At 32.2% G+C, this 14096-nt stretch overlaps 1 protein-coding gene across 1 annotated transcript; it reads left to right on the forward strand.

The window, feature by feature from the left end:
- Positions 1-5847: 5847 nt before the first annotated feature.
- On the forward strand, positions 5848-8471 carry LOC111388261. The gene is made up of 3 exons (XM_023012949.1): positions 5848-6149; positions 6937-6956; positions 8243-8471. The coding sequence occupies exons 1-3, from the start codon at positions 6087-6089 to the stop codon at positions 8469-8471; spliced, it is 312 nt and encodes a 103-aa protein (XP_022868717.1). The 5' UTR covers positions 5848-6086.
- The last annotated feature ends 5625 nt before the right edge of the window (positions 8472-14096 follow it).

Genomic DNA, 14096 nt, shown 5'->3' on the forward strand with positions numbered 1-14096 from the left:
TGATTCCGGGCTTAGAAAATAATCAAACGAACACCGGTTTACCTCGGCTCGACCCGAGACTTTCGCCTTCTCTTTGGACTGCTCCCTTTCTCTCTAACCCCCACAAAGGAGAAGGGTGGTGGTGTTAACAATCCACAAAGGTATTGAGAGGAAGAAGAAGATATCACAATGGTTGAATCTTTCTCAAAACCTCACATAGCTTCCCTCTCTCTCGGCTGCCTCTCTTCTCTCAACTCTCCTCTCCATTGCTACAACACACATACTCCAAAAACGGCTGGGAGATAAGTACATATATATATGTTAGTTTAGGTCATCAAATATGGGCCAAGAAATCTCTAAGTAGGCAGCCATATAACCTAAACTAATGGGCCAATTTCCAACTCTATATTAATCACTAAATGGTCTAACTAACCAAATAATCATCCAACCCAAACCTGAGCCATCCAAAAGTGTAGTTCGTCTCTGAGCCGAGCCAAGTCCATGGTGTCGATAAATAATCCGACAACTGTTTTAAATCATCGCCCGGATTATTGGGTATCAAAAAACCCAACACATGGGATTTAAGGATGTTCCTATTCACTACTAATTTTTAATTTGAAAGAAGTAATTATATTTAATCTTAATCTGATGGATAGAGAATACCTTATCTTACTCCTTCATGAGTTGGAAGTACAGTTGTTTGATTAATAAGGTTCCGTTTCTTATTGAAAATAAAAAATATACTGAGAAGAAACTGATTGACTGAGTGAAGTAGACCATGATAGCATTGTAATCAGCCAGACCTTGCAAGTTTGATAATATGACATACTAGGTAGACCTTCTGACAGGTGCTGGTTCAGAAAATGGAATCATGTGGCATCTCGTGATCATTGAGGCTGCATAAGCTGCTCTTGTATGCACTTCCAATTTGGCATCAACTGTCATTTTATGTTTCTTATAGATTTCGAGTCGATGCATCCATGATGAAAGCTGTACTTCTATGGGAATTCTATGATTCTATTTTTAAAAAATGTTAAAAGATTTAACTCTTAATAATGTGCTCAATTAATATTTAAAAAACAAAACATGTTATTTCATGACTAATCTGCATAATTTTATTTACATCCCAATTGTAACAACTACGAGTAATAGTATTTTTATTATTATTCAGTTTAGATATTCTTATTTTGATGCTAGAATAACAAGTAGTATATTATCATGTAGCGTAAATTATGATTTAACTTTTGAAAGATTTAAATTGTAACAATTATAATAATTTTTTTGACATTTACTATTTAAGTTTTATATGAGCCCTCATATTTTAAGTTATTAAAATGAATAGTTGGTGAATAATGAATTTGGACTATCAACTATATTGATAAGATGTGCGTAAAACACATATTTGCTATGAAATAATACTCTGCCCTATTTGTATACGTGATGTGTAAGGTATGCATTGATGGGATATATGAAGCTCGAGAATTATTCGGGAATGAATTATTAGATCTTTGGAAATTGGTGTTTAAAATTTCAAATAAAAACATTTTATATTTTATTATTTTTAATTGAAAAATTGAAAATAAAATGAACAGTTAAGGTGAATAGAAGAGCAGAACGGATGTATCTATTCAAACAAGTTACTAAAAGTCAAAATTAGAAATTTCATATGTTTATGTTATTATAATTTGTTAAAATTGGGTAGTGACCCGAATTCTTGTCGAGTATTTGATTGAAAATGTTGTTGGAGTATTCAGAGTTGGTAGTAGAAGTAAATACGAAAAGGAAAAGATTTCTCAATTTGACAGTTTATCGCTTCTATTTCAACTCAAATACTCCGTTATTGGTTTTACCTATCGTAATAGAACTTCACCTTATATTAAACTCTTCATCGTATTATATTATGTAGTATATTAGGGATTCTTGTATTATAAATATGTGATGTATTAGACATATTTATTTGATTGACTCAAAAAGTGATCCATGGGGATTCAGGTTAATAAAGAGAGACTTGCAAATAGAGATATCGGGAGATAGTTTTTGAGATCCTTATTAAAATATTATAATTCTTTACTTTTGATAGAGTAAATTCTTCACATTCGTCCACGATTTTTTTTTCCTTAGATTTTCACGTAAATCTTTTGTTCCTATAATTATTATTTTCCTATTGCCTATGTCTCGCCTTTAATATTCATAACAATCGGCTCAATTTCTAACAAGTTGTAAATTGGTATTGCTTTATTCCTAACAAGTAGTATCCTAGTTAGGTTCAATAGTTCCTAGGAGAGCTTGTTTAGTCTCGTACTAGAACGAGGTTTAATCAACTTAGAACAATATTTGATTGTTTTGGGATTGTTAGTATGTGCTTGATATTCTGCATTTTGATCACAAAAAGATTTTAGGTTAGGGTAAATTTTTTTTCGGACACTAGAGGAGAAGAAACGTAAGCATCGAGTTGTTATAAAGGGACATAAAAGGTCTCAGTTATATGTCTTAAAAGGTTCGACCATCTAAACTAAAGAAAAAAGATATTAGACCTCAAAAGAGGTTGACTTGGTTATTTATGGTTTGACAAGCGTTGACTTAGATGGAGTTGATTGTGATCGGATTACTCATGGTGATAATTTAGCAAATTTGATGTTGAAGAACCTACCACTAGCTCAGGTGAAGTTAGCTGTGATCTTGTTGTTTGTATGGATAATTCGAGCAAATTTGTTAATTTGGATGGAGTTAGATGTAAACTTGATGATTTTGTTGTTTATAGTGATTCGATCAAGTTTTGTACTCAAGGTAATTTTGTTGTAAGCAATGCTGGATTCAGTTCACAGTTGTTGAGTTTGCCCATAGGCTTCATGGAAAATGTGGAGTCATTTGTTTGAAGTGTTCTATTTGGAGAATTTTTCAGAGTTTGTGGAAGAATTAAATATTATTCCTTTCAGAGAAATTTGTCTTCAGGTAGAGAATTTTGTTGAAAGTTGAAGTTTTGTTTCTTGCAATAGAATTCGTGTCAAAGTGGTGATTTGTTAGAATTGGACACTCACATGAATTCTTATCCAGTATTTGATTGAAGTGTTCTATTTGTTAGAATTGGAGTCATTTGTTTGAAGTGTTCTATTTGGAGAATTTTTCAGAGTTTGTAGAAGAATTAAATATTATTCCTTTCAGTGAAAGTTGTCTTTAGGTAGAGAATTTTGTTGAAAGTTGAAGTTTTGTTTCTTGCAATAGAATTCGTGTCAAAGTGGTGATTTGTTAGAATTGGACACTCACATGAATTCTTATCCAGTATTTGATTGAAGTGTTCTATTTGTTAGAATTGGAGTCATTTGTTTGAAGTGTTCTATTTGGAGAATTTTTCAGAGTTTGTAGAAGAATTAAATATTATTCCTTTCAGTGAAAGTTGTCTTTAGGTAGAGAATTTTGTTGAAAGTTGAAGTTTTGTTTCTTGCAATAGAATTCGTGTCAAAGTGGTGATTTGTTAGAATTGGACACTCACATGAATTCTTATCGAGTATTTGATTGAAAATACTGTCATAGGAATATTGGAAGTTGGTATTAGACTTGGAGAAGTCTTGAAGAAATAAAAGACGACAAGCAGATATTCTCTCTATTTTGACAGGTTTTTTCTCCTATTTCAACTCAAATACCCTGTTATTGGTTTTACCTATTGTAATAGGACTTCACCTTATATTAGACTATTCATCGCATTATATTTTACTAGTATGTCAGGGATTCCTGCATTACAAACAAGTATTTGACACCGTTGGATGGTCTGTACAACTGATATAAAGCTATAAATGGCTTTTTTCTGTTTGATTCTGAGCAAAATTTACTTTTGTAGGTTTGCATGCAAATTGGAATGGATCATTCGAAACGTCCTGGCCAGGGACAGAAATGGTTTCCTGTCGAAGGAAGCCAATAGACACTGTTTTGAAGGAAGTGTGTTCGAGTATTGTGGCAGGATCCCAGTGGAAGCAGAGGAGAAGATGAAAAATGAAGAAATTCTAATTGTTGCTTTCTGGAATAACGTATAATGTACCCCAGTTCAAGGTGTTAGTCACTTGAAGACTTTGTTTAAGAGTTCTTCAATTTTCATCTAAGAGTTTGTCGAGGATATGTGCATATGCATTGTTGCTTGATCAATAAGATTTAGTTTACTAGTATTTTGACACTGGCAATTTGTTACGACCATGTTGTATGGTATCCAATATCAATTGAATCCGAGAATTTGCAATTTTTTAGGGCATCATTGATTTCCTATATGCCCTTCGAAGGAATTAAAAATATCATATCATCAAACCAGCACACAAGCTGGTCAAATTTTTATTTTCATTTAATAATTCAGTTCTTGGATTTTAAATACGGATCGGAAAAATCTGAAAAAGAAAAAGGGGAAAAGAGGTTTCTTTTTCCTGCAATTTATGCAAACAAAAAAGTTTGTAAGGTTTAAGCAACATAGTAGAGGGGTTTGAGACGCTGAATGTCCTTTTCGCTGCTCCATTGATCTCCTAAAATGCCCCAAAGGCGATATCTACTGTTTATGAATTTCTTTCTCACATCAGCCTTGAATTTTTGGGTGTTCTTCCTTTGATCATCTTCGCCCCTAAATTAAACCAAACATGTAATTATTCATTTATAAGTTGTAAGTGTTATGCCCTAGATCCAATCGATTTAGGTTGTAAACGCTTTTAATATATTTAATGCATTTGATTTTGGCGAGATCTATTATTTATTTAAATTAATTTTGTAATAAATAATATTAAATAATAGAATTCGAAGACCCAATTTTTAGGTAATCTGTTAATCACAAGGAGTTGTGATTGTGAGATACAAATTACATATAATTGGATCTTGAATAAACCATGGTCGTAAGTAATAACGAGATACGGATATCGTTAATACAGTTAGACCATCACGTGTGGCATTTCTTACTTATGAAGTAAGTAGCTGATCTCACGAGCTAAAGTGTGGTGACACTTAAATGAACATGTGGATGTTTTGTTGTAGAACAAAACATTGGAGACCCGCTAAGAGATTCCACATGGATAACTATCTGAGTGTCAGTGGCTAATCTCTAACGTTCGGTAGTGGCAGATTCAAGCTGCTGGAAAGGAATAACGCGAAAGAGTTTGCAAATCACACAAAAGGTATATTTCTCATCACAGTTTTTATCTAAATACAAAGCTGAATCCTGAATGGGAATTGAAATCTGTTAAATTCCGCTGTGCATGTTTAAATCAATTCCCAACATAAGTTACTTTTCACACGTTTACGTGAACCATATTCACATACCACCACATTATCTGAAAGTTTTAGATAGTCGACGAACCTTAATATGAAACTTGTCCAGCCATGATAACTCACATCAACAAGGTTATCACTACACCAAAAATGGTCATTTGCAACACATAAAAGGCAACGTTCGATAGTTAAGTGTTGCTAAAGGGATCTACCGCAACATTTTAATAAGTGAATGTTGCCATTGATTAAAATAATTGAGTTTTGACAACATTTTTTAAATAGATATTGCTAATGATTCATTTTGCAAAGTTTATTGAGTGTTGCGAAAAGTTCCATCTTTCGCAACACTCAATAAAACATTGCGAAAATATTCTTTTGCAACGTTCATTGGACTTTGCAAAAAGTGTAACGTTTATTGAACATTTTTTCCCAACGTCTGATAAACGTTGTGAAAAGTGAACCTTTTGCAACTGGCAAACGTTGCAAAAAGAACCTATGCGCAACATTTATTGAGTGCTGTAAAAGGTTCTATTTTTGGTAACAGTTAATAAATGTTGTGAAAACAGTCAAAAAAAATTCTCAAATAAAATAAATGATAAAAACCCAAAATAACTCAAATCCTATTCTCTTTCATGTATTCTCTTTCTCGCCTCTCTCCATTCATCCCTCCCCAAGATGATGATCTGTAGCATGTATATTGATAATATGAGCTCAGATTCATTATAGTTTTGATTGTTTGCGGAACCCTCTTTGCCGCTATAAGGGCCCCAATTTTTAAGGTACTGATTACCCTGCGTTGGCTGTCGTGCTTAAGACTGAAGAAGACTTTGATTCGGCGGCGCTGGGGGTGGAGGAGCGAATGTACTGTTACGATGGATGGAATGGCCTGTACGAAAGCCATTGCAGTTATCCGTCTACAACTCCGCCAGAAAAGGGTACAACTTTTACTCTATCGAGAGAGAAATTAAAACCCCAAAACAGAAACTGAATTTACAATTGGAAAATTTTAACGAATTTGGATAATTGAGATGTAGAATTCGGGCTGGAAAATTCTAATTTTGAAACCTTAGAGAAGAGAATTGCTTAACTCCAAAACCCAGGATCAAAATTAAAACCTGAACTCAATTAGAGCTTGCCTATACAGAATTGAATGTGTTCATTTATTTAAATTTGGCATTCCGCTCTTCTACATTATTCATTACAATTCCACATTTTCATTTTATCGTGTGGAATTTATGTGGAATGTGTGTGTTTTGTTTATACAAAAATATCTTCAGAATGTGTGTGTACAATTCCTTTTCACCCGTCATAATAATTTGAAGTAATTGCAAGTGCCTTGTTCTCAACTGGTTATTAAATTGGAGTTGCACATCTTCAAATCAAGATTTATTTGGGTGATCAGTGATATAACAAAATTCGGGCATTCTATTTTTGTGGGACCCCAAAACTTGAGCTTCATTTCATACTATTTGCTTCATATTTTCTTTTTTTTAAATTGATCTCCAAATCTGTACAGGGATAATGGAGGTGCCAACGACATAAAAATATTTACAATTACCAAAATTTGTAAATTAACATAAATTTTGCTCCTTGCATTGTGTATCACCTTTTCAGATTTCAGCTTCCATGGTTATTGTTTTTCATGCTTGCTCTTAAGTTAATTAAATAGTCACAGCTTTGTGTTTTCAATTTCTAAGTTTCAATTAATCGTCTTCTTTGCAGGAGCTGAGTCAAGAAGAAAGGTAATGACTTGATCACTGCTATGCTTACCGAGGGTCTTCGTTCTGTATGAATCATAAGTTGAAATAAAACAAAATTTGTTCAAGTCAAATAACATAAAAAAAGGTGCATGAAGGGCGTGTGCTTGGAATTTGAATTAGAAACGATTTAATTCTAACTTGAATTAATTTCAAGGCTCTTGTTATATGCATGGAATATATCATATTAATTTAATCCAACAAACTTGTATTTTTATACATTTTGCAATTTTTTTATCTTTATTTTTTGTATGTCTAAACATTATATCTCCCGTAAAATTCTGCTCCATTTATAAGTTCAATATTTTTTGGTTGGTAGTAAATAATTTGTTTTAAACTAGTTTCTTTAGTTTATTCGTCTTCAACAAAACTTTTTTTTAAAAAAAAATTCCATTTTTCTTTAATGGGAGGAGGGGCTTGAAAAAACAAGTTAAGTTCCTTGGTTTAACGTTAATTTGACTTGGATTGAAAGTGGAAGTTCAAAAATTGAATCAGTCATGCAAATTAACGTTAATTTGAATTGGCATCATAGAATGCGTCAATGTTTTGCTGTTTTTCATCTCATTTGTTATCCTTGACATTATTTGATTAGTTATTGGAGCAGTGTGTCATACATTTTAATAATGTCACATGCTGGTTGTTTATTTTTGTTTTGTTCATTTTGAAAAGGTCACATATTACTTGTTACTATTATTTTTTTTGGATTGTTTTGATGCAAATTTCATGTTAAACACTTGAGTTAGATAGACTGCTTTTGCATTCTACCCTAGGGACCTTGTCACTGACTCATTGCATTGTAGTTTTATTCTCAGCTGAATTTTTTTATTCATTATAATGTAGAAGTGTGGAATGCTAACCCCTAATTGTTTTAACCTTTGTGGAAATTCTACATCACAAAACCTAAACGTAACCTTTGTTCATTCAATTCTCAATGGTAAGAACAAGGTCAAATTTTGTAACAATGTAGGAACAACGTTCAAGTTTTATTCTTGGTTTATTCAAAAGAAGTGTAGTTGATGGTTTTGCATCCATGTCTGTGATTATAATTCTGGTGAAAGTTTTAGAGGAAAGAGAGTTGTAGTTGTGGGATGTGGGAATTCAGGCATGGAAGTCTCACTTGATCTTTGCAACCGTGATGTGATTTATGGGTTTTCTTTTTTAGGTTCTTGTATTGTCAATGGTTCTTACTTATTTTTCTTTACTTTTCTTCTCGATTATAAATGATACAAATGTCTAAAATGTGGTATCTATCTTTTTCTCCTTTTTCATAGGCTAGTACCGATGTTCAAATCACAACTCATGTTGAAGATTGCTGAAAAGAAAATTAAGAAGGCCGATAGGGTGGGTTCACACACTACTAAGTTAGTCGGTTTTTTTTTTTTTTTTTTTTTGGGGAAAATGTATTGGATTTTTAGGTGTTTTAGAATTTTTGATCTAGATTTTGTACGAATATTGTTATATTTTAGAGTTAAATTAATAATGATTATTGGAGTTATTTGATATAATTATTTTCTATTATATTTAGTGGTTGATATATGTGAATCATTCTACTCTTAAAAAAAAAAAGACCCACGGCAACGTTTGTTAAACGTTGCAAAAGCCTATATTTTGTACGTTTAACAAACGTTGCAAAAACTCTTCCCTCAATGGTAGCATCGACATTTGCAATACACGGTAAAACGCTGCAAAAGGTTTTTTGCAGCGTTTTTTGACCGTTGTAAAAACCTATTTTTGGTGTAGTGTTTATTATAACAATACGGAGAGAAAATTATAACATAACAATTTTTTTTTGAACAAAACTGAATGAAGATGTCATTATTTATAGGTACATATCATGCCATAAAGATGGAGAAAATAATGTGGAATTAAGAAACTAATATTTTTTCCAATAAAATCACGTGAAAATAAGGAAACAATATTTTTCAATAAAATTACGTGAAAATAAGGAAATAACATTTTCTAAAAAATCTCCCTAATTTGGGGCACAAAATCTATCAATCTCCACTTCAACCCAAATTTCGATGCAACGAACAAAGCTCCAAAATTTCTCCACCTGAGAAATAAGTCCATCTGTAATGAAATAGTCAAAATCCTCAACAGTAACCAGAACTCTCTATCACCAAAAACATCTTCCTCTACATGGTGTCCACGCGCAACACCTGAACCCTACTCCTGGGTTCCCAAAAATTCCACCTAGGAATTACTATTGACCAAACAAGGTTAAAACACATACTATAGCAGAAACCATACCAAATGCCTGATTAGAAGGCCCCTTGTTAGAACTGTCACCTTCAACGATCTCGAAAGCATCATTGACTTCACCGGCACCATCATACCTACGCTCAATGGATCCAACCTTAGCAACTGAACACAGTGTATCCACTGAAATTGATGGCAAAATAGAATCACCAACACTACCCTGAGCAATGTTTTGAACAGACCTAAAGCCCGACACAAGAGGTACTATACCAAATTGTATTTTCACCACGGTACTGAACTTGTCTAGATGTCTCTTAATTGGTTCTGCGCTACCCTGCAAGATGTACAACTAAGACTTTTTCCATCCCTCCAGTACAATTCGAACACCCCTTTAGATCTTCAAGACTCCAACTCCACCAGAAAATTTATACCCCTTTGAATTTAGAGTACTTAGCAAGATGAGATTCCTCTTCAAGTCTGGAACATGTTAAACCTGATCAATTTTTCTAACCATCCTATCCTACAACCTCAATTTGACTTGACCGATTCTAACAATATGGCAAGATTAGTTGGTTTCCTTGACAACTCCACCTTGCTTGATAGCCTCATATGTTTAAAATAAATTCTAATTGAAACACATATGGTGTAAATATGTCGAATCAAGAATCCACTCCTCGTCAGGCTTAGACTCCACGTCAGATACTACGATCAACATTACATCACCTCAATCAGATAAATCCTTGGTAACATTAGTATCATCCATTTACACACTTCTACGATTAAATTGATCCATTTCACCATAATAATGATGATATTTGATAATTGGTTAACATTATTAAGTAACTTAAAGGGTAAGTAAATTGCCATAACAGTTTCTTTTAGTTGCGCCACTTATTATTTTCATTACAAGCATCCAATCTTTGCTTTTTATTGCACTTATGTTTTAAATTTTTTTATCATGTGTTTGTCATCAACATTCCGTTAATTATGAAATCTTATTCTTTGTTATGTTTCTATCCAAAAAGTGGTGTAGGAAGACATATTTGTCCCTCATAATTTTAAATTCACAAGTAAACAAGCATATAAAAGTGCAATTTTTCAATATCACAAACCCTACGAAATAAGTCAAAATCTTGACAAGAGCAAACAGGAGGTTAGCTCCTATTTGTTGTTTATGAGCAAGCTGATACCTATGCCTAATGATGCCAAACTCTTTGTGTGACATCCCAAATTTTCTAGTAAAGATTTTTATATTTTAGAGAGTTTGTTTTTAATTTTAGGAACTTAATTTAATGATAGAATAAATGTTATTAGGGATTGTAATTAAAATAATATTATGAGGATTGAAAATGAAATTTTATAATTGCATATTTGCCCTAGGGTTAAAGGTACAATTTTATAAACAAAGAAATATTTGCATATGTGGTCCAAGGTCTAAAAAAAAAAAATAAAAAAAAAAAAAAAAACACATTATCCTAGGGATTAGATGTGCAATTTGTGAAATTGCACAATTAACCCCTAACAAAAACTATAAATAGGGGATACTTGTGAGATTTTCCATACCTTGTTTCCCATCATTTTCACTTCTTAAGGTATGCATTTTCTTTAAGTTAATTACTATGAAAAAAAAATTTAGTTAAATTATTTATTTAGATAATTAATTAATTAATTATTTATTTATTTTAAGTACCTAGCTGGTTTATAAATAGGAATTAAAATGTGTGGTTTTAGGGTTCTTTAATGGTTGATAAAAGATAATATTATAGTTAGTTTAATTAATAAAAATAAAGGAAGATAAATTATAATTTTTCCATTTCAAAATCTTAACTTTGAAAATTTTAAAATTTATAAATTAGCTCAAGACATATTGAGTTTTAGTTTATTTTGCTTGCATTATTAAAGATTGTATAAAATACATTTGGGGGAAATGTAGTAAAGAAGAAGTGAGTAGGGATAGAAAATAACTTGGTATAATAGTTGTCAATATCATCATGATAATGGTTATGAAAATTGGGCCACTATTATATTTATATATGTAGACATGGTAAATTTAGATGGGAAGAAAGAAAATAATTAGTACTTGAGGTTTAAACTTAAATTACTTTGATCTAGTTATGTGATAAGATATGAAGAAAAATTGTTATAATGCATAATATCAATGGTGAGATATGATGGAAATGTGGTAAAGAAGATTATGGATTGAATAAGAAAATTTACTAATGGGTCTGGATGTATATATATATAATTGTGTTAATTGAAATGAAAAGTGGATCAAGTATGAAATAGGAAAATAACATGGTAGTGCATTGGGCTTAAATTGTACGTGTAATAATTTTATGGAGGTTATTTAATGACAGTAACGAGAATTTCACTTAGATTATTATTATTATTATTATTATTATTATTATTAGTAGTAGTTAATGGTAAACTAATTTCATTAATTTTTTTTAGGGTATATTATTAAGTAACGTATATTATCTTATAAGTTTAGTTTAGATGTGATAATTGGGAAATAATAAGATAAGATATGATTAATCTAGAGGTTATAGTATTAATGCAGACATCGATCAAGGAAGTCGCGTAAAAGGTAATTATGATGTTTTTCAACTACAGTACAAGATACATTAATATATGTAATTATGTGTTTATATGTGCTTGTCTCTTTTTACTATGTGATGCATACTTTTGTTATCATGCTGATTGAGTTGTCGTCGAAAATTTTGAATGTGAATCACATTATAGATGTACCATACTATTGTGTTTGAATAACTATACCGCTTGAGGCTCCTAACGGTCATTAAGGGTAGCCAAGGATAGGGTATTGGGAGTTCGGCACCTATATATACAGGCAGTGTCAAGAGGTCCCTTGGTGGCCTTGGGACTGCGGATAGGCACTTGAAGCTTTGTATATATGTGTAGGCCTGGCCTTGAATATGTATATAAGATATACTGATGGGGCATCCTGAGTCTCGATGGGCAACGACGGATGCGTTGATATTGGTTTGTGCGCAAGAAAAGTCATGTTAATTTTGAGCTTATACGGTACACTATAATAAGGATTTGGGCCATGTATGCTTGACATGCATCATCACATCATCATATTAACTGAACTCTATGGTTCACGTTTTTATATTTTGTACTATAGATGCCCCCGCGAGAAACTGAAATTGTCCGTAGCACCAGACATGCCGAAATTACTAAGGACCTCATGGCTATACATGTTATATATAGGCGTACTCACTATACACATTTTTATACGATGGTTGTCGAGGAGGAAGAGATCGAAACTTTTAAAGATGGTGAGGATTTTGTAATGGTGATGATTGATGTTTATGATTTGGTCACTTGTCGTTACGTAGATAATATAATGTATGTAGAGTAGACAACAAGGTGCCATTATGTAAAAAATAAAAAAGAAATAAAAAAAAGGTGCCTAGTAAAAGAGTGGTGAAAATGAAAGGATTTTGAGAAACTTTAACATACCGCCAAATCAGATTGCTGTAGAATAGATCTATAGGAAACTTTTGAAAAATCTACAAGCGTTTCTTTTGATCAAAATTTTTGGTAGTCATATGACTAACGGGTTATGAGGTGTATTTTGTAAAACAAAATTCTCTTTTGGTATAATATAAATTTGGCGATTCTTTTAACTCTTTATATTACTAATTTGATTTCCTTTGATGTATTATGAGTTTACTACAAAATGCTTACTTGAGTTAAAAACAAACTGTTAAATCCTAATATGACTTTAATTTAAGGGAAAAAATTAATTAATTAATTAATGAAATTAAGAGTAGAGCGTCTCACTTTGGCTCCACAGGTACCATTCAAGCAAATTATCTTAAACACAAACTCAAGCCGTCAGGAATCTTAAGAAGACTAACTCCCCGAGGAAAGCTATAATTAAAACCTTCGCGTAAAGCTTCAGACTAGTGATTATTCTCCCCCACTTTGTACAAAATACCGGTAAATTATTAGTTTTGCCTTCATCGTAACAATACTGCCCCATTCTCCCATATTACAAGAGCTAGTCTATGATCAGTATTGTTTGTAATTTGATCGATATTATATTTGCAATCAGTTCTCCGCTAGTTCATATTTGATATCTTGACTGAGGATTGAAGTTTTAGAGATGTATTAATTCAAACTACCAAATGTTTATGGAGATCTTAAGTCATTTCTTGCTAGACTCTAAAGCAATTTTAACCATTATGTATTTCAAATAACTATAAGCAATAATGCAAATAATAATCATATTTACTCTGACTATGATCCCATGTAGCATTATTTAATGTATGAACATGAAATTTAGTATGTTAACATTATCATTTAATGTCACATTACATGGGATTGTATTTGGTGAATATAAATGGCATTACTCTATTGAAAATATCAAGTCGAGATGCAAGGAAATCCAGTCCAATAATCAGTAGATCAATCACTTGCCTGTGCGTATGGTGGGAGTGGTAAATAGAAATAATCAATGTTAGGTAGGAAGGGTAAATTGAATTATTGCAGCTGAACATTTTTCAGTAATTTATTGAGTAGCGGACGGAAGTGGAAATGAGATATTTTTCATTTTCCACGTTCCTGTCTTCGCTATTGGCTGATATGTTAGGTCTGAAATAAATGAGGTTCGACCTAAGAACTCAACTCAAATACAACTCAATTAAATTATGTTTGGACATGAAACTTTTCTACACAATTTTAATCTGGCTAGATAAACATTTGACGTACACATAAGGAGAAGACTATTGATTAAAAACTCGACAATACAATATTTTTCTCATTGTTACAATTTTTTCTTATACAAAGTTAGGATGCTAGGCGTACCATGAAAACGTGTATGCATTTTTCTATTTCTCAAAGCGCTCTCTCTCATGCACAAACACCACAACTATGTGGAAATATCTCTCTCTGCTGCGT

The sequence above is a fragment of the Olea europaea genome, unplaced genomic scaffold (genome assembly GCF_002742605.1).
Source record: "Olea europaea var. sylvestris unplaced genomic scaffold, O_europaea_v1 scaffold479, whole genome shotgun sequence".
Classification (NCBI taxonomy): Eukaryota; Viridiplantae; Streptophyta; class Magnoliopsida; order Lamiales; family Oleaceae; genus Olea; species Olea europaea.